Source organism: Ylistrum balloti, unplaced genomic scaffold (assembly GCF_031769215.1).
Source record: "Ylistrum balloti isolate Yb309-2 unplaced genomic scaffold, AGI_CSIRO_Ybal_v1 Utg369818, whole genome shotgun sequence".
NCBI lineage: Eukaryota > Metazoa > Mollusca > Bivalvia > Pectinida > Pectinidae > Ylistrum > Ylistrum balloti.
The window spans coordinates 540,368-562,826 of NW_026781987.1; the positions used below are offsets into that span (position 1 = coordinate 540,368).

Consider the following 22,459-nt stretch of genomic DNA (forward strand, 5'->3'; position numbering starts at 1 on the left):
TGTTCAAGGTTTATTTTGCCCATATGTGTTAAGATATCATTCACAAAAGTAATTTTCCACGGTTGCCTCACAGATTTTAACAATTTAGGCTCTTAATATCATAGCTAAAGTGATTATCTGGCCCCATTTTTGTGTCAATATTACTACAGCGACATCTAACACTAAACGTGACTGTTTTTGGCTTAATTATATGTTGGTGAAGATTAAAGAAAAGTTAAAATATGGTGGCTACTTAGATCTAATCGGGAGATATGCTATTTCCTTGGTCATTATTAAGAGGCAGTTGATGTTCGTTAGTATGCTAGGTGACATCGTTGTTGTAGACGTGGTCCTATTTTGAGACCATGACATCACATTATTGGATTCACATCTTGGAACGTCGAATAAGTAGAAGACGCTCATCCTTCCAGAACATCATTATCATTCTTTCTTGGCATCGTTTCAAAGGTTTCCATATAAACATTAACTTTCCTTATATTTTGCCCTGATGACATAGATTTTATGTTTACATCGCGATAGTGGCACGGGTTAGAGCATGAACAGGTACTTGATGTTTTTTTTTAAATTATCGGATATATATATATATATAAACTACTAAATTTAGTGAATCACACGACTTGTGCATCGTCCTATGTAGATTTGGTCATTACTTACAGTTTTTGTTTTTCTAAGCCACCTCAAAGTATCAAAATTGATGTCCTTGGTCCAAGAAGGATGAAACAGCTGCATGATGCAACTTGATTTATTATTTATTTACAGGATCTAAGTTTAAATTCGTACTAAAAGACGCTATTTACGTTTGGATAGTATTTATCGTCTTTTTGTATAGAAGTTTTTGGACACCACTGCATTCAATGTATTGATTATAAACACGCAGGTTTGGTGTACCGAAGTCATTAAAGAACAGCCAATTTATTGTATTTGAAGGAAACAAGGCAATAAAGATATAAAAGAAACGTCTTCAGTGTTCACTTTATCGATTTATATCATAACCTAAATCAAATCTGTCACTTGGTGATTAAACTTTTGTACAGTGTATGGTGACACGATAAGCACATTAAATGAAGTTTTTTTTATCATATAATAACAATACCTACAACACAGATGAGGTTTGAATTCGTTAACAAAACAACCCCTTCACAGTTTTTATCAAGTACCAGTCAGGATTTCACAGTTTCATAGTTGTTATCAAGTACCAGTCAGGATTTCACAGTTTCATAGTTTTATCAAGTACCAGTCAGGATTTCACAGTTTCATACTTTTATTTCATAGTTTTTATCAAGTACCAGGATTTCACAGTTTCATAGTTTTTATTTCAGAATTTCACAGTTTCATCACAGTTTCATAGTTGTTATCAAGTACCAGTCAGGATTTCACAGTTTCATAGTTGTTATCAAGTACCAGTCAGGATTTCACAGTTTCATAGTTGTTATCAAGTACCAGTCAGGATTTCACAGTTTCATAGTTGTTATCAAGTACCAGTCAGGATTTCACAGTTTCATACTTTTATCAAGTACCAGTCAGGATTTCACAGTTTCATAGTTTTTACCAAGTACCAGTCAGGATTTCACAGTTTCATACTTGTTATCAAGTATCAGTCAGTATTTCACAGTTTCATTGTTTTTATCAAGTATCATCAATTATTTCACAGTAACGGAGATTTTGTTTTCCTACTAATCTCCATATCAAACATAAAAGCGATTTGGAATAGTGGAAAAGACACCTAATAAATTAGTGATTATAAACTTAGCAACGTGGTATCTCCGCCGTCTGAAAAAGACTGCATAGATAAACCTGGATTACATACAAATAGGTATATTGTAATTCAAACAAACGAGATCTTTTATCATATGAATTTTCACAGAGTCTTCAAAGTGTGATGTTACGTAAACTCGAATTGATTTAAAAATTGAATAATGGAAACAGAGGCTTATTAAACGTAATGATACTTAAAATCAGTCATCGTCATCTAACTGTTATAACGAGTAAGGAAATAATGTAAAATGATTAGCTTTACAAATAAACTGAAACTCTTCTAATCAAGAAGATAAAATCATAATTATTTCGATATATCAAAGGGTTTTAAGTAAGATGCCGTTGAATTCACCATTACTTTAATTTACTGTATTTGATTCGGAGTTTGTGATTTAAAGTATGTTGATATCTTTTGTACAATCCTTTCATATGACTTCATTTCTTTGGAAAACAATCCAGTTGCAATGTAAACCTTTTCCGTGACCCGCAGTAGCATGCGTAAGAAAATTGTAACGATCTAAAAGTAAATGTAAGATAATGCTGATGATGATACTCAGACTGAGATAATACAGAATGTAGATAAACACGGACCTAACACTAACTGACCATAGATACTCGTTTATATAAAGACAATAACTACAATGATACTCAGACTGAGATAACACAGAATGTAGATAAACACGGACCTAACACTAACTGACCATAGATACGTTTATATAAAGTTTTTGTTATGACAACATAACACAGAATGTAGATAAACAACTAAATACTGTTTTATATTATATGAATCGATAACACAAATGAAACACGTATACTGACCGATAGTTTATATAAAGACAATCCTTTAATTTGTTAGATAAACACGGACCTAACACTAACTGACCATAGATACTCGTTTATATAAAGACAATAACTACAATGATACTCAGACTGAGATAACACAGAATGTAGATAAACACGGACCTAACACTAACTGACCATAGATACTCGTTTATATAAAGACAATAAATACAACACAGATTTTTGGTTTTTTGTTTGTTTTTCTTTTTTTTCGCAGTTTTTGTTATGACAACATTTCAGAAAGAACTAAATACTGTTTTAATTATATGAATCGAAATGAAAACGTATATCCGATAGTTATACAAGTCCTTTAATTTGCTGTTTTAACACGAGATGGGGAAAAAACACCGCGAGCAGCAAGCTGTTTTAAACATACAGGCCCCACTTGTATAAATCATATTATCAACTTGAGATTTCCTCAAGTCAAGATTTTCCTCAGCTAATATCTCCTTGAAAATATCTTGTATGAAAATTCCTCAAGGAATTTCAGTACATCCTAGCCGAGGACTTCCTCCTGTTCCTTGAGAAAATTTTATACAAGCCGTTTTTGAGGAGATATCAGCAGAGGAAAATCTCGACTAGAGGAAATCTCAAGTTGAGATGTTTTATACAAGTGGGGCCAGGTAAACAAGTTGGACGAGAAAAAGTTGTAATCTGTGTCATTATTCCGACAAAGCATAACTATTTTCAGACTATCCCTAACAAGGTAAATAATATACAACCGGAAGAACTATCGACATCTTACTATCCACGCGATAAAAGAGTAAGTGAAAAGGAGAGCACCATGGCCATAGATTAGTTCATCAAAAAATATTTTCTCACTAAAATTTCTTTCGATACTCGTTTATATAAATACAATACTTAATACACAGATAAGGTTTGAGTTCGTAAAACGGGACATTTCCTTACCTTGACATAGACACGTTCTGTCTACAGATATCGGACGCCTTTAGGTTTCATTTGCGACCAGAACATGGCAACGAAAGGTAATGCATTTGATGAATTATTTATTCTATATACTTATCTTATGAATTTCAGCGCCGTATAAAAAGACATGGCTGACGACACCTGAACAGACCTTTAAGATAAAGATTATTAGAGGAATCTGTTTTCATTTTAAAATCTACATTATCTGTATACATCCAACACTTAGCCACTCGAGAATTGAGTGTATTCAGTCTCGAAAACAAACATTTAATACGTGACAAAATTTATAATTATCTCCGTCTCCGGCGCATTTAATGTGCACACACATACGTTTGCTGTACCCGCTGAAAATCACGTCAAAATGTAAGGTGTTTTGTTGGGTTTAAAACATTGTCATCATTTTCAGTCTCACCTACAAAATTGCTAAACATATACACATCTCCTTCTATCGTTTACCATTAGTTTAAATCCGATGGATATACAAGAATTTCTGTTTCTGTATTCGAGTACTTTTGATACATGTTGAAGAAATCAACAAAGACTACACCAATGCGCAGTGTAGTCACATTCACTTCCGTTATCTGCTGTATGTAATACACCACACATCAACACTGTATACACGCAGCTGTGAATTCTTACTTTTTTCTTATTAAAAACATACCAATACAATCAGGATACTAAATTTACTCAGATGACAGGCTTAAGCCATTTATTGTTCAAACGTTCGTCCCACTTTTCTTTCATTGATGCCAATATGGTTCGTTGATGTTCAGATCTCCGTGACCGATACGGTCTAATACCTCGAAATAAATCAGGATATTAAATTTACTCAGATGACAGGCTTAAGCCACTTATTGTTCAAACGTTCGTCCCACTTTTCTTTCGTTGATGCCAATATGGTTCGTTGATGTTCAGATCTCCGTGATTGATACGGTCTAATACCTCGAAATAAATAGTTACGGGGTTAGATGTTTGAATCTCTGTAACATTGACGATGTTACAATTTCCATACAATGTACAATTTATTAAATGGGTGAGAAATGTCAGATTCTGTTTATCATTAAGGTTTGTTAGAGAGACTGCAGTCGGGTGAAAATGTAATCGTAGCGGAGGGATACATTTTTGAATTTGAGAGAAGAGGTTATCTCAGAGCCGGAAGCTTTGTACCAGAAGTGGTCCTAGAATATCCGGAAAAGGTTAAAGAATTACACGAAGAGTTTGTTCACGCCGGAAGTGACGTCGTGCTAGCTTTTACGGTAAAAGTTTTTTTTTTTCTAAATTGATTACGTAAGAATTAATAGATTCGCCGTATTATTTGCTTCAGCTTCATGAATTGGTCATCAATTAGCTAATAGGGTATTTATGATGTCTACAATCTTCAAATTGGTTATCTCCCCTTTTTCATTTATTTCATATTGTATAATTCCATAGTATTATGGACACCGTGAAAAGCTTAGGAAAATAGGACGTGAAGGAGACTTAAAAAAGTTGAACACTACTGCTCTCGAAATTGCACGAAAAGTGGCAGACGACACGGGAACGCTGATGGCAGGAAACATCTGTAATTCTTGTGTATACGAAGATAACAATCCAGCGGCCATAGAAGAAACACGCGACATGTTCAAGGTAAAAGTGCTTCAATCGATGTTTATTTGACTTGGTGTAAACCTATCATCAATAGAGAACGAAACATAAAATGAGTTTTTGTCTTTAGTTACATCCCTTCATCCGTCCTGGTGTATTCTAATAAATCAAACATTTTTTTATATCTTGAAAAGAATGATGTTCGCCATTATGATCTCCTTGGGAAGTCTTCTGTTAGACAAAACACTTGGTGGTTTCCTTAGTGTAAACTTATTTGATCTTATTTGAGAACACGACGTTACTTACTTAGACTCCCGAAAAGTAACATTTCAGGAGCCTTCGATTTAGCAGAAGATACTTACTCTTAAGCTTTTCTTCAAATTATTGCATAGAATTCTTTATTTTGAGTTTGAGGTATGAATTAGTTGACATGTTGGTGTTCTCGTGTTGTTCTTGGCGCTAGTTTTACATGATATAGTTTAACAACACAGATAATTACTTCACAGGAATGATCAAACTAGCTTTCTTAATGTGCTTCTAGGAACAGATCGAATGGGCCATATCTGGAGGAGCCGACTACATTGTGGCGGAAACGTTCCACGACACAAGGGAAGCTTTGCTAGCGCTCGAATGCATCAAAACATATGGAAAGGGTACTAAGAAGTTAAACACATGGTCTATAAACTTCAAGATAATTTACAATAAATATATGTTATAATGTCGGGTATATCAATATTTACGAATATTGCTCAACTTTCTGTCATTATATATATTTTTTATTTTGTCTAACAAATGGTGTTTATTTAGTACCTGCTGTTATTACAATGGGAAGCTCGATAAGCGGGATGTCCTCTGATGGTCTAACTCACGTTGAAGCAAGCCGCCAGCTGGAAGAGGCAGGGGCTGATGTAGTGGGTCTCAACTGCACACGTGGTCCTGCTACCATGATGCCTTTCATGGCGGAAATACGACAACAATGTAAAGTACGTGTTTTCCAAGAATCATTCATTTTCCTTAACAAAGTCACTTTCCGGCAATTTAGGAACTATTGCAACCGTAGACTCGTCCCTGTAAACCTTCCATCGCCATCAATCTTAGCGAGAGTTTACTTCTGGTTGGTTTATAAGGACAAGACTGAGGGAATTCTGTACATGTATTGGCGGTCATTGCAGAAATTGCTTGGAACAAGATGCAGGGAAAAGTGAGTTGAAATACCTAGTCAACAGCAATTCATTGTTGTAACTCTCGTGCAAGTTATCGACTCCTGGTCAATACAAAAAGTCAATAGAACGTCTGAATAATTCGGACTAGTCATGATCAGAATTGTTCGAACTAATAGTGCAGATACAACATCTGTTGAGAAATTAATTTGACAATGTGTCTCCTACTTCAGTGTTGCTCATTGTTACCGCCATTTTACATCCTGAATATATAACTTAATAAACCACGAAATATGTTATCAAAGTGGAAATTTTTGCTTTAAGGGACCAATAGCAGCTTTGCCAGTGTTGTATAGAACCACGCCCACCCAGCCGATCATGCAGTCTCTTAGTGTTCCGGAAACAGGTAACGTTAACATTTCTATACGTATTTTCAGCGTGTGAAGTGTAATATATTCCCATTACTTGTAAGTAAGAGAAATGTTAGTACATGCTTTTTATTTACAGGTAAATATGCCTTCCCGATAGACCTTCCAGCCTTCGCCTGTTCACGGACAGAAGTTCGCGAGTTCGCACGGGACTGTCTGAAAACAGGGATACAGTACGTCGGATTATGTTGCGGAAATAGTCCGCATTACATGCGGGAGGTTGCTGAGGAATATGGTAGAAGACCGCCGGCCAGCAAATATTCCCCAAATATGTCTGAACATTACGTATTCGGAAGTAACGTCAAAGAATACTATACCAAAACGTTACTTCACGAGCAAAGGAAATGAACCGACACAATACATACTTGTACACGATGGTACACAGACAATAATGTTCGTCCATTATATGTGTATTTTACTTCACTGAAGATAAATATCGGGATGGTGTATTTGTTTTTTTGTTTTTCTTCGTTTTTCTTTCTTTTCTTTTTCTTTTTTTGCAGTTTTTGTTATGGCAACATCTCAGAAATATTACATGATATGTATCCACATGAAAATGTATATCCGATGGTCATACAAGTAATTTAATTGGTTCTAAGATGAGTATCTGTCGACGTATTAACAGTAAAGGTAAGTCTGTCAGTTGGTGGGGAAAAAACACCGTGTGCAGCAAGCTGTTTAAATGTACAGATAAACAAGTTGGACGAGAAAAAGTTGTAATCTGTGTCATTATTCCGACAAAGCATAGCTATTTTTAGACTATCCCTAACAAGGTAAATAATGTACAACCGGAAGAACTGTCGACATCTTACTATCCACGCGATATAAGAGTAAGTAGAAAAGAACAAAGTGAAAAGGAGAGCACCATGCGTATAACAGCAGAGATCAGTAGGAGCAGCGAGGAAACACGGCATCAGGACTGGTATAACCAATGCTTTGGATATATATTAATGCATTAAAAACAAACACCATACCGATGACCCTTCAGCAATGTCAGAACCCAACCATGGATTTAGAGATGGGAATTTAGGAAAATCTGAAGTGGCTTTGACAAATATCAGAATACGATATATGCCAAACACATTGTATCCGTTGTGAATAAGACACAAATTTTGGTAATTTATAAAAGATATTTATGACGGATATTTTTAATGAAAATGAAAGGCCGTCACGGATCGTGATATCGCATAGACTTTAGGCGCGCATGCGTGCTTAAACTACATCCGTGACGGACTGATGGCAAAATCTACGTAAACTGTACTTCGTCTTGTGTGTCTTTTTCTGAAGCGGTTTTCCCTATGCGTAAGCTTGCAATATTGAAGATTTTATTAACATTCAGACACATGTTTATGTGTTATACGAGGAAATAGCCATGGTATACATCGTGTCAACCAAACGACATTTCCGGTCACCCAGCAGTGTGGAAGTATGGATTCAGTATGGAGTATAGCTCATGATGTTGTCTGCGTCATTCGTCTGCTTCATCTTACTTATGTTGGGGCTTGAAATGGTCGAAAGTACCCTTAGGTCATGGGCCTTAACCTTCATCAGAGTATATAAAGACATATATAACAGCGGTAGTAGTGTGATCAATCAGTAAATGATTCACATAATTCTGAATGTTTTAACAGTAAAGGTAACAATAACAAGAACATCACTTTTCAATTTTTCAACATTCCCATAAAACTGAATTCATGCCAGGTTCAGACGAAACCCATTGGTGGAACTTGAGAAATTTAAAATGTGTGTAGCTGTCATGTCGCATGCATTTTTGACAAGGCCTAAAAATAGCAATACACTAACGACTTCCTTTCTTTAACATTCCCGCCAATATATAGCTCAATGTCATCAGAAGAACAGCACTTTAACTATATTAGGCTCATAGGACCTGTATCACTCACCTGGCTTTGCTTGCCTGAAAATGCTTCATCAAAACTACAGGAAAAGGAGTCATAAATATGCAAGCACACAACACACAACTATTTCCTCAATGGACCCTAACCATTCATCCGTACCTAGGAGGGTCAGCCAAACCTTTTATGCTTCTGACCAAACCGAGACAGAGTCCTGTCATTCCTATAGATAAAAAGAAGGATTTGGAATCATTTGTTTTGTTTCACCGTATACTGAGCCGCCCTTCCCTCTCCCCCAGGTTGTCCAGACCCACCGTTTAATCAAGTTGACTTTCCTTAACCCAAGAGTGCTTCTGACCAAATTAGGGCAAAATCCAATCATTTCTATTCAAGGCGTAGGATGTCAAAGAATTCACTCTATTTACCCGATTGAGTTCCGTCCCTCCCAAGTCAGGGACTTGAATTTATCGTTTATACAGAACTGATTTCCCTTCACCCAAGTAAACTTCTGACCAAATTTGGACAATATCAAATTATTTCTTCAGGAGAAGGATTTTAAAGAATTTAGTCTGTTTATGCTATTGGGTCCCGCCCCTCGAGGCCGAGACCTAACGTCTGACTTAAGACTGATTTCCCTTCACCCAAAAATTCTTCAGAATATCTATAAAAAAAACTTGGCTCCAATTCCCCCAAGGATGCTTCTGACCAAAATGGGTCGAAATCTGTTCCGTCGTTTTAATATGACTGGTAGCTAAAAAGTTGTCAGACGACGAACGACAGACGCCGCGCAATGGCATAAGCTAGCCGGTCGTTTAGACCAGATGAGCTAAGAATCGCCAGGGTTCATGCTAAAATAGCACGAACAATTCCAAAGAGTATTTTTGAAATGGCTATAATATAACTTTTACAAACAACGGAAAATCAGTAGCAGTGAAAATAATAAAGGAATAACCATAGGCTGGCATTTTATGAAAAAGTAAACAAATAAATACATAAACAAATAAACAGAAATATATTATAACAGCAAAGTCGAGGTCAGTTAGTGATAGTGGTTCATGCATTCAACTGCTATAATACACGTCCCGGGAGTACGTGTGTAACAATCTCCGTCAGACAGGAAAAGTATTCAGTCTTTCTAATACCCATTAAAGCGACTATAATGTTAAAAAAACACTACGAGAAAACGATATAAAACGTTCTATTTTCCAATAGTATGTTACAAAACTAAGACATTCTGTTCATTACTAAAATTAAAAGTCACTGCAATCATTTTATTGATATCTAAAAATAAAGAATGTAAACAGTAAGGTCTTGATCCATGCCTGGGTCGCCTCAAATCGATCATCAAATGATTTTTACCACACCTGCTGGTCTTGAACTGTGGAATAGTATAGCAAAGAGGTGGGCTGAACAATTATTTCTTTCTAAAAGAATATGTAAACGACTAGTAAAATCATTCTCTTCAACTCTGACTACCCTCTTCTGTACCTTCTTTTACATTGTTAGGTGTTCAATGACGTGTAAAAAGTTAACTTATAAATTTGCAATCAAATTTAAAAAAAAAATGAAAATAGTCATTTTGCTCTTCTTTTTTTGCTGATGTACATGTAACAGCCAGTTATATTTCATTGATTACAACAGGTCCATTACTGCAACTACAGACTTAAAACAGAATCCCGTCGGCTGCAATGCTCAAAATTTATAACCTATCATGTCGCTTGTGTTACAAAGGGAAATAATCCTTTTCCGCTGATTTGCTCTTCTCAATTGGAGGTACATATGTCGTTGTGTTTATAAAAGCTGGGAGGACGAAGTCCAGAAGTCTGTCCCAAACAACTTCGTCGAGATGGCTGAGCGTCTAAATACCATACGCAACCACTTGTGTCAAAGCAGAGTTCCTCTGCCGACGGTTAGTATTTGTTGGAATGGCACGTGACAGTGGCAGACTGAATCCCTATTTTCGTTATATCGTAACTGTCATCCCTGCTATTTAAGTAGTATGATACATTTCATATATAGAACAACCTGGGTCAATGTACATTATAGACATATGTATACGTACATATTGTGGTGTAGTATGTATATGATCTTGTGATCGGGGCCGTTTAGTCTTAAAAGTTCTTATCAGTATCTTGCCGACGTCGCTTGGTTGGTTGACAGGTTTTCCGTCTCCCCCCCCCCCCCCTTTTTTTTATAGGGAAAGACTATTGTCTAGTATTGACAGCGAACAAGACGAAAAGTAAATTCGCTGATAGATAGTCAGAACCCTTCGAACTATGGACTTTTATGTATTTCGGAGTAGTCTGTTTGTGAGCTGTATCGTAAAAAATATAGATTGGCATTACTAACCTCACCAGCAAATGATTTTGGTTGCTGTAAATCCATTTCCCATAAAATAATAACACGGATTATGACCATGATAATATGAGTATAGATTTCATTGACAGATTTTGTCTTTTCTTACTACAACTTTGTACATATAAAACATCTTCCCAGATATGGTAAAACAACTAACAAGGGGGTTCATGCAATTGTCATTTTATGTAATATTGGAGCTCTTCAATTCTAGGCCTCTGTTGGCTTATTTAATGTTTAACAAAAGAATGCTGTTGACCTAATTTTGAGGTCACAGGGGTAAAATTTGTTCAAAATTCAAACAACTTTTTCATTTACTAAGAATTTAAATGTCAGTGGTGTGAAAGTGGAAGTTGGCAAATTATTATTTCAAATACATACTGGGAATTATTCATCATTCTTTACGAAGTTTGCTGATAAGGGATGTTGGAGGTAATTCCACGTGACAATTAAGTAAGGTAGGACATTATATTGAATGTAGTTGATCCTGTGTTAGTAAATTGAAAATTACACCTGTCAAACACTTCTGTACATTCTGACATTATATTGATCTCTGACAAATTGATTTGCTTAGACTTGAAAGGGGAGAAGAGTGAATTAAAACATGCCACTAGGATCATTATCATCATTCCCTCTGCTTGGTAATTACATGATATCACATTATGTTTTGTCATCATGAGTTTCCCAGTTGTCACCTTCTGCTTCACATGAAAGATGGCTGCCATGTTTTGGCTAGCAACAGAGTGATAGTCAAGGCAACCTATTGTTGATCATGTGTAAACAAATTGGTGATTAGAAAAGGAAAAATGAATGGAATGTCTAACACTGTAGTAGAGTCATTTACTGTGATAAAAAATTTTGAAATAAAGCTACAAAATAACATGAACATGTGATTTTTTTTCAATTTTAAGTTATGAACTTGGTGATTATCTAATTCTATAGCTGTACACAGCATAGCGGTCAAAACATGTCGACAATGTACCAAACGGAATAAAAAGAAGAACTGTTCGTGGATGTTGAGATTCCTTTGTTTTACTTATATAATTCTATAGCTATAACATTAGAGAGGAAAGAAGAATTTAAAGAAATCCATGAATACTTGTAGCTATACATGTTATTATACAAAAGTTATAAGTAAATGTGTATACACATTAATATGTTTTAACTCTATATGTATACAATTATTGTAAATAACTTTCTGTTTCATACAAAACTTCGCTTTGTTGTTGATATTATTGGGACTATGAACAACAAGCAAACTTAAATCTTTTCTGCTATCTTGTTGACAAGCTTGACATTTAATGCAGATTGTGTATGAGAATCACATGTTCTCTGTTGGACACTGTATTTATAGCCATGATTTAGTTAATCATTAGATGAAATATTCCAGTAACAGATTGGAACATTGTCCCTGTATTTGGTTATCTGTTTATCACAGTTAACTGATAGGGAGTGTCCCATATCTTCACCAGGTACATGTATATGTACATTATGATTGTATTACATGTTTTACTGCTTACCGTTTTTCACCCTTGACATATTTGTATCTCATTAACTTAATAATTATATAAATACAAATCATACATTATACATTACCTTGGTAGCAATTTGCAATGATGTTTTGTTTCTTCCTTTTTGCCAAACAAATTTTTTTTTCATCAACTGAAAACTGATTTCAGTTTTGTCCATTTGTATGGTAACTGTACATTTATGTAATTAATAGTTTATATGTCTTCTTCCTATGTGAGCAGACTTCATAGAAAACCTGGTTATAATGTGTATCAGAATAAGTCAGTGATAATCTCTGTAGGTTTTTATCTCTAGAATTGATAAATCTAGGCTAATGTTGTATCTCTATAAATATCAGCATGCTTTGATTATGGCGCAATCTACACTGGCAGTTATTTCAACTATCCTGTGTATTATATTCATATACATTTATAATGAGATCTTACAGTTAAGGTCAAACAGTTGAAGTTAATTTGTAAAATAAAGCTTTGGATAGCTGAAATATGAATTCTATCACACAAAGGTATTCAGTTAGCATATAGTCTATATAAGACATCCATATATACATTATTAACAACATGCTTATTCTGATATGTAGTAACCATGTTGTGCTGTATGTGTTATGCTGCCAACAAGCTTATTATTCCTTCGTGGTGATGGAGGAAGGGATCACTCATCACTCTAGCAACTTCATTTCTCAACCAATTTTGATCAAACTTCACATATTGCTCCGGTATCAAAATACCTTGAACGAGTCCATGTTTCAGAATAACATCAAGGTTACCGTTGCTATTTATAGAAAATCAGTGTCATCACTCTAGCAACTTCATTTCTCAACCAATTTTGATCAAACTTCACATATTGCTCCAGTATCAAAATACCTTGAACGAGTCCGTGTTTCAGAATAACATCAAGGTTACCGTTGCTATTTATAGAAAATCAGTGTCATCACTCTAGCAACTTCATTTCTCAACCAATTTTGATCAAACTTCACATATTGCTCCAGTATCAAAATACCTTGAACGAGTCCGTGTTTCAGAATAACATCAAGGTTACCGTTGCTATTTATAGAAAATCAGTGTCATCACTCTAGCAACTTCATTTCTCAACCAATTTTGATCAAACTTCACATATTGCTCCAGTATCAAAATACCTTGAACGAGTCCGTGTTTCAGAATAACATCAAGGTTACCGTTGCTATTTATAGAAAATCAGTGTCATCACTCTAGCAACTTCATTTCTCAACCAATTTTGGTCAAACTTCACATATTGCTCAAGTATCAACATACCTTGAACAAGTTTGTGTTTCAGTGTGTCAGGAATAACATCAAGGTCACCATTATTATTTAAAGAAATCTGTGTCATCACTCTAGCAACTTCGTTCCTCAACAGACTTTGATTAAACTTCACATATTGGTCAAGTGTCATAATACATGTACCTAGGTATTTGAACTAGTTGGTGTTTCTGTTTTCCAGGGTCAATGTCAAGGTCACCATTAATAGTTATATCTTACATTTGTGTTGATAATATATAAATACAATTACCAGTATATCAATTATTAGAGGATGAATTAGTGAGTGATTTAGCTAGACACAATTAGATGTAACACCAGGGACGTGGTCTTTACCAAACTTCATTATAAATGGGAGTGAGGGCATCTTTATCGCTTGTGATGCCATGTTTTGGTGTATATTAACCATGTTGCACTCTACATGTGTAATACCGCCAAGAAACTTATTTTGGTGTGTAGTAATTATAACTAATTATAATTATAGTAGTTATATACTGATGTATATTTTGGTGTGCCAGGCAGGATGTTGTTTTTAAATAGAATGCATATATATCTTTAACAAACTTTATTTAATGCCCCCAAATTATTAAATTTATCCGTGTTTAATAGAATAATGCAGTTACATTTCTGCCCCCTCAATCATATCCATAAATCATGTGATATAATTAAGGTACATTATAAATTTTAATCCATGTATGATGTCCAGAGTGACAGTCATGTAGTGATTGTTGATCTGTCCACAGACACAGGAGGCTGCTGCCCTCTCTATGCCCACTGACCACTTTGAGTACACGCTTGAGTCTCCATTGCTCAGCAAGGAACAACGTGCACATTACGAGAAAAATGGATTTTTGGTTATCAAGGGATTAGTGGGAAAAGAGGACCTGGAGATGTACAGGTACAGAACTTCAGTATACTGTGTACCTTTATATCATAACTTAGTTTGATATCTTCCCTCAAAGAGAGAAACAGGAGATGTACACATACAGAACTGACGTATACTGTGCAGTGTAGTGTTGTACCATTTTATCATACCTTAATTCAATATCTTCACTCAAAGAGAGAAACCATTGGACCCTTGTTGTGGTGATTTGGTTTGGAAACAGGTCAGAAAAGCAAAATGGCTGATAGGTGGCTATTTTGGATTTTGACAATGAATGTTAGTTATCTCTGTTTCTTGAGAAGTACTGGATGGAACTTTTTCAAATTTTATTTGTAGTTTCCCCTGTATAACAGAAGTCCCTTATACTGAATGACAATACAATTTTTTTTAAATGGATTCCATTATAAAGGAAATGTGAAAGTTAATTCTTACTTGAATAAGTTTAATATGTCTTGAATATGAAATGACATTGATGCAGGGCCCAGTTAGAACATCTGTTGTTAGTATGATTTGATGTTGATGCAGGGCCCAGTTAGAACATCTGTTGTTAGTATGATTTGATGTTGATGCAGGGCCCAATAAGAACATCTATTTTTAGTATGATTTGATGTTGATGCAGGGCCCAGTTAGAACATCTGTTGTTAGTATGATTTGATGTTGATGCAGGGCCCAGTTAGAACATCTGTTGTTAGTATGATTTGATGTTGATGCAGGGCCCAGTTAGAACATCTGTTGTTAGTATGATTTGATGTTGATGCAGGGCCCAATAAGAACATCTATTTTTAGTATGATTTGATGTTGATGCAGGGCCCAGTTAGAACATCTGTTGTTAGTATGATTTGATGTTGATGCAGGGCCCAGTTAGAACATCTGTTGTTAGTATGATTTGATGTTGATGCAGGGCCCAGTTAGAACATCTGTTGTTAGTATGATTTGATGTTGATGCAGGGCCCAGTTAGAACATCTGATTTGATGTTGCAGGGTATGAATTGATGTTGATGCAGGGCCCAGTTAGAACATCTGTTGTTAGTATGATTTGATGTTGATGCAGGGCCCAGTAAGAACATCTGTTGTTAGTATGATTTGATGTTGATGCAGGGCCCAGTTAGAACATCTGTTGTTAGTATGATTTGATGTTGATGCAGGGCCCAATAAGAACATCTGTTGTTAGTATGATTTGATGTTGATGCAGGGCCCAGTTAGAACATCTGTTGTTAGTATGATTTGATGTTGATGCAGGGCCCAATAAGAACATCTGTTGTTAGTATGATTTGATGTTGATGCAGACCCCAGTTAGAACATCTGTTGTTAGTATGATTTGTTGTTGATGCAGGGCCCAGTTAGAACATCTGTTGTTAGTATGAATTGATGTTGATGCAGGGCCCAGTTTGAAAAGATCTGCCGTAATGAAGTCACCGTCCCGGGTATCACTATCATGCGTGACATCACTATCGCCAAGACTGAGTATGTTGCTGATCAGAAGGCTATCACTAAGGTTCAGGACTTCCAGAACGATGACGTCCTTTTCAGTTACTGCAGCAAACCACAGGTATAGTATAGAATAGGTTATGAAATACTTGTGATAGATACAATGTATACAGGATATGGTTTAAGGGTATTTTTACCATTGGGTGGAGATAACACCGACACAAACAAGAAGTAAAAATGAATGTACTTGAGTTAATGTTGTTAGTTAAAAAAATGATTATTAACATGTAAGTCAACAACAAAGTACATGTAACTCCATTTGGGTTTGGTTTATATTGTTTGAAGACTTATCAACATCTATGGTCATTTAAGGAAAACTTATGCGAGGTGAGTGTATATGTTGAGTGCATTTGGCTATAATATGTTGTGTAGGCCTCCTTTTGATAGTGTGGAACTAAAGCCAACTATATAGTGCTAACACACTGAACGATACTGTGGAAGGCTCATCCTTTTATGACGTCACATTATACTGACAATGGGCATCTACCGTAGTACATTCTGCAAGCAGTAGTAACTTTTGTTTTTGTAAAGTAAGACCAAAAGTGGGGCAGTGTCAAAGGAGAGAGGAAAAAGAAAGATTTTTAAAGAAAAGAGGGAAAATATAAAAATCCCGAGTTAAGTTTCCTCTTATGATCATACAGTGGAGGCACCATGTAAAACTTTGATGTCCTACCTGCAAGGCAGCTCAGTTCTGTTGTAGGTTAAGATAGTAAGGGTATTAGCAGTTGCACTCTTTTTTGTAATACGCATAAATTTTGTAACCTCATATTCACTTTTGTTCTCAAAATGTTGAAGCATTTGAAATACAAATCTACTTGTACATATTGTAGTGGTTGTAACAGTTTATATGATATTAGGTTGTAGACTATGTGGAGGCCTTTGTTGGTCCTAATGTGAAAGCAATGCACACCATGCTTATCAACAAACCACCAGATCCAGGTAATTATTCATTTTTTTATCATGCCAGGATACCAAACCTATAGCAGTAGATTGGAATATAATTTCACATATAGCCTAAGCTTTATTTAACAATGAATACCAGAAGACTGTGCTTTAGGTAGCACAGGTTTGGATTTTTATGTTTATCATCCCTTGTGAAATTTGTTTCCTGGGGATATTAAATTGGTCCCTGTCCTTCCATGCATGTGTTCATGCATTGGTCCGTCCTCTGGAGGGCTTTTGCCGGGCTATAACTTCAAAAATATTCCACTCGACTCAACAAAACTTTCTGTACATATTAGGTTAGTGCCCTAGTTAAATTTTTTTTCTGTTATTATGGAAACAGATAACTCTTATTGCAAATTTCAGTTTTTCCGGACCAGTGCTCTAAAACTGGTCAAGATAATTGCTGCAACGTTTTACACTTATTAAGCTAGTAGTATCTTTTGCTATGGGGAAGTTCTCCATTTAAATACTTTTTCTGTTACCATGGAAACAGATAGGCCAAATCACAAAGTTAAGATTTTTAAGACTGGTTCTCTTAAACCGTTCTAGGTATTTACTAGAAGAAGTTTTCCATTTCTATACTTTGTATGTAACAATTCAAAATAACAAATAGAAATTAAACTTGTTGTAATATTAACATATATATGTATGATTGTGTGTCTTTCTTTTAAACAGTGGGGCGCGAGAGATAATGTCATGCTTTGCATTATCTTGTAAAATCAAGTTTCTGTTTACAACAGGGTCCAATCAATATTTGCACATGCCTAGGTATGGACATGTTAAGGGGATTGTTAAACTCAGAATCAAATAAAATTTCATTTGTGAAGTAATTATTCTGACAAGTTTACTTGTTACTAAAAGTAAAGTATTAGTTAAAATTTCACATGGGCAGGTATGAAATCTTCTCGTCACCCAATGCACCAGGACCTGTATTACTTTCCCTTCCGACCAGCCAATAGAGTTGTGTGTGCCTGGACAGCCATGGAGAAAGTTAACCGACAAAATGGCTGTTTAGTAGTACTTCCTGGTACTCACAAAGGGAAGTTACTCCAGCATGACTATCCTGAATGGGAGGTGAGAAATGGATTCATTTGATGACCATGTTTGTAAGATTTTTTTAAAGTGAAGAATTATTGAAGTTGGATTGTGATATCCCATATACTACACTGAAGGTTTTCATCATTTATTACATAAAATATGATTAATGGTAGACTGTTTTCACTGTTAGTCATTCCTGAAAGATACCTTAGTGTATCAGGCTTTCATTTTACTGGAGTGTTGGTTAGGTAATACATAGGTAACCACACTTTTGAAAATTTAAAATACATGATTATTTCTCATCAGCATCAATATTGGTTACACTAGGAACTTGTGATATTGTTAAGTGTATTATACTCAAGGTGTTCAGGTAATTTATACAAAATCTGTAGTGTGGCTCCTGTCTGTTAATACTAAAAATTAATATCATACTTATTTCTGTTTTCTCTGACCTGAAGTTTATCATTGTACATATATTCCTATCTGAAATTAATAGACAAATTAATTACTAGATATTTTTATTGTGGAAGCTTAAAGAATTTCATTGTGTTTTGATCAGGGTGGCGTTAACAAATATTATCATGGTGTTCGTGACTTTGATCCCAACACAGCCCGAGTTCACCTTGTGATGGAACCAGGAGACACAGTGTTTTTCCATCCTCTGTTGATCCACGGATCCGGCATGAACAAGACAGAGGGATTCAGAAAGGTATATATTATAACTGACAAAGTCTGGCTGAACAGGGCAGAGGGTTAAATACAGAAAAATATGATACAATATGAAAATTAAAATATATATACTGAAGTATTCTTTCAAAAATATACCTACTGAAGTAGTCCCTTAAAATATTTGAAGTGAAGCAATCCCTAGAAATAAATATCTATTGAAACATTCCTTCAAAAAATAAATCTTTTAAATATTCCCTAAAAAATATATCTGCTGAAGTTGTCCCCAAAATATATTCATATTGAAGTAGTCCGTAAAAAAATATTTTGAAATTCTTGCAAAAAAAATATCTAATGAAGTATTTCCTAAAAATATGTCTCCTGAATTTGTCCCCAAAGAAACCTCTCTACTGAGGTAGATATCATTATATATTTCATGGTGATGTCCTGTCACTAAGCCATATTTATATGTATGTGTTTCCTGGTGATGTCCTGTCACTAAGACATATTTATATGTATGTGTTTCATGGTGATATCCTGTCACTAAGACATATTTATATGTATGTGTTTCATGGTGATATCCTGTCACTAAGACATATTTATATGTATGTGTTTCATGGTGATATCCTGTCACTAAGACATATTTATATGTATGTGTTTCAAGGCCATATCCTGTCACTAAGACATATTTATACGTATGTGTTTCATGGTGATATCCTGTCACTAAGACATATTTATATGTATGTGTTTCATGGTGATATCCTGTCACTAAGACATATTTATATGTATGTGTTTCCTGGTGATATCCTGTCACTAAGACATATTTATATGTATGTGTTTCATGGTGATGTCCTGTCACTAAGACATATTTATATGTATGTGTTTCCTGGTGATATCCTGTCACTAAGACATATTTATATGTATGTGTTTCAAGGCCATATCCTGTCACTAAGACATATTTATATGTATGTGTTTCCTGGTGATATCCTGTCACTAAGACATATTTATATGTATGTGTTTCAAGGCCATATCCTGTCACTATGCCAGTGGTGACTGCCATTTTGTGGATGTGAAAGGGACTGTTCAGCAGACTATTGCAGATGAAATTGCAGAAATGGCAAACAAGAAATATGGCATTGCCAAGGAAGATGTTGACTTTACGGTAGGTATAAAGATATGGGAATCATCTACTTTAGAAGTCTGTAATTGTCTGGCTTGGAAAAAAATGACCTAATACATTTGAATAAAGGAATTTGTTCTCTAATTTTCTTCCTTTCTTTTTTCTTGCAGGCAATTTGGAAAATAAGAAGCAGAGATATTCGTGGTGACAATTCATCCTGGTGAACTGACATTGAGTAAATCCAAATTTTCCAGCCTTAGTTCCAAGGAAGGCTGGTCTAGTTCAAAGTGCAGAAGAGTCTAAATGCCATCTATGATAGACAATTGTGAAACTTTATATACAGAAACTAACTTTGTCTTTGATTTCATTGATTAACTGTTGGTAAATGATAGATCGAAACAATTGATGCAAACCTCCAAAGACATATGACTTTATAAACATTTCTATATACCATTGTCTTTCATGATTTGTTTTGTTGATTTATGTGATTAGTGTTTATAATGATGATGAATTCTTGTGATAAAAATGATTGATATAGTGTTCATTGTCACTACCACCATCCTGTTCAGAACTTAAGGACATTGTCAGTGTATCACAGGATTTGACCACGAATACTTCACAACAACAGTGTGGACATTGTCAGTGTATCACAGGATTTGACCTCGAATACTTCACAACAACAGTGTGGACATTGTCAGTGTATCACAGGAATTGACCATGAACACTCCAAACAAATAGCTTGGATGGTTTTATTTTAATTTTTAAAATAATATCCTATTTTCAATGAATTTTACTGAAATTTTTATTATCAGAAACCTGCAATTAATAGTTATTATTACATATGTTGTGATAGATAATCATTTCTTGATATTACTGGCCTGTGGAAATTATTTAATTGACAAAATGGATAATCTCATTCTTAAATAGATACATTTGGATAACTATTCTTAGGGGAAAATGAGTTTTTATGTGTGTGCATCAACAACCTCTACTATGTGATTGATTCACATGTCCTTGTCATTCACGTTTGATTAATATTTATCATTGGTGCGACAATTCTGCTGATTACCAATATTTCTTAGAACTTAGTAAAAGAGTAATATTTATACAGCAGTATTATAACAAGAACATAAACAGTGTAGTACAGCAGTGTACAGTCATTAAACATCTCTGTCCATATTTGTGTCACATTAATATGACCAGATGGAATATTATAAAGTATTATTGTTATTATGTTGTTGGATTGCTTTTGTTACAGTTTCCACCAGTTCCTATTAAAAAGTGCTTAAAGAGTGAAATGTGTTATTGATATCAAGCTGTCCTACAACAGTACAAACGTTTATGTATAAGACACACTACTACAAGTGTTTTGTTGGGAGGAGATAAACCTTATGAGATATACCAAAGATACAAAGGGTAGATCATGACATGAACTTCCCACAGTTTTATAGTATTTGGGTGTCAACTTGCTTTTGTCTTTATCCATGTTGTAAGTCACTATATTTCAAGAAGATGTGTAATTTTAAGACTGATCTGCAAATCTTGAAAGCTTCTTTCTTTGTATTTTAAACTGTTAATTTAGTTAGAATTGTTCCTCAAGAAATCTTCGATGGATTTTCCGTAAATTACATTTTGTTTGTCCCTAACTATGCTTCCTTAGTTTTGAGACTTATCGCAAGAATGAAATGATTTCCCTACTGCTGTATTTGACAGCAACATATACTTCTGCCTTACAGCTATATTTGATAATAAAGTCTTGGTTTATACAGATATATTTGATTACAATGTATACGATTGGGCTATACAACTATATTTCAATACATATATATATATATATATATATATAATTGGGCCATACAGCTGTATTTGACAGAAATGCTATATTGATGACAATATATATTTGGACCATACAGCAGTATTTGATGACAATGTATACTTAGACCATACAGCAGTATTTGATGACAATGTATACTTAGACCATACAGCAGTATTTGATGACAATGTATACTTAGACCATACAGCAGTATTTGATGACAATGTATACTTAGACCATACAGCAGTATTTGGTTACAATATATTCTTGGACCATACAGCAGTATTTGGTTACAATATATTCTTGGACCATACAGCTTGGACCATACAGCAGTATTTGGTTACAATATATTCTTGGACCATACAGCAGTATTTGGTTACAATGTATACTTAGACCATACAGCAGTATTTGATGACAATGTATACTTAGACCATACAGCAGTATTTGGTTACAATATATTCTTGGAACATACAGCAGTATTTGATGACAATGTATACTTAGACCATACAGCAGTATTTGATGACAATGTATACTTAGACCATACAGCAGTATTTGATGACAATGTATACTTAGACCATACAGCAGTATTTGATGACAATGTATACTTAGACCATACAGCAGTATTTGGTTACAATATATTCTTGGACCATACAGCAGTATTTGGTAGACCATACAGCAGTATTTGATGACAATATATACTTAGACCATACAGCAGTATTTGATGACAATGTATACTTAGACCATACAGCAGTATTTGATGACAATGTATACTTAGACCATACAGCAGTATTTGATGACAATGT

The 22,459-nt window shown here is 34.8% G+C and overlaps 2 protein-coding genes across 2 annotated transcripts; both read left to right on the forward strand.

Annotated features, from left to right (window-relative positions):
- Positions 1–3,568: 3,568 nt before the first annotated feature.
- On the forward strand, positions 3,569–7,042 carry LOC132545004 (betaine--homocysteine S-methyltransferase 1-like). The gene is made up of 7 exons (XM_060208668.1): positions 3,569–3,581; positions 4,588–4,778; positions 4,954–5,148; positions 5,648–5,759; positions 5,914–6,089; positions 6,591–6,672; positions 6,774–7,042. Exons 1-7 carry the CDS (start codon positions 3,569–3,571, stop codon positions 7,040–7,042), a joined length of 1,038 nt encoding a protein of 345 aa, XP_060064651.1.
- Positions 7,043–10,354: 3,312 nt separating this feature from the next.
- On the forward strand, positions 10,355–21,611 carry LOC132544979 (phytanoyl-CoA dioxygenase, peroxisomal-like). The gene is made up of 8 exons (XM_060208644.1): positions 10,355–10,456; positions 14,447–14,601; positions 15,967–16,135; positions 16,932–17,013; positions 17,912–18,093; positions 18,617–18,766; positions 19,748–19,885; positions 20,014–21,611. The coding sequence occupies exons 1-8, from the start codon at positions 10,394–10,396 to the stop codon at positions 20,065–20,067; spliced, it is 993 nt and encodes a 330-aa protein (XP_060064627.1). The 5' UTR covers positions 10,355–10,393; the 3' UTR covers positions 20,068–21,611.
- Positions 21,612–22,459: the final 848 nt, after the last annotated feature.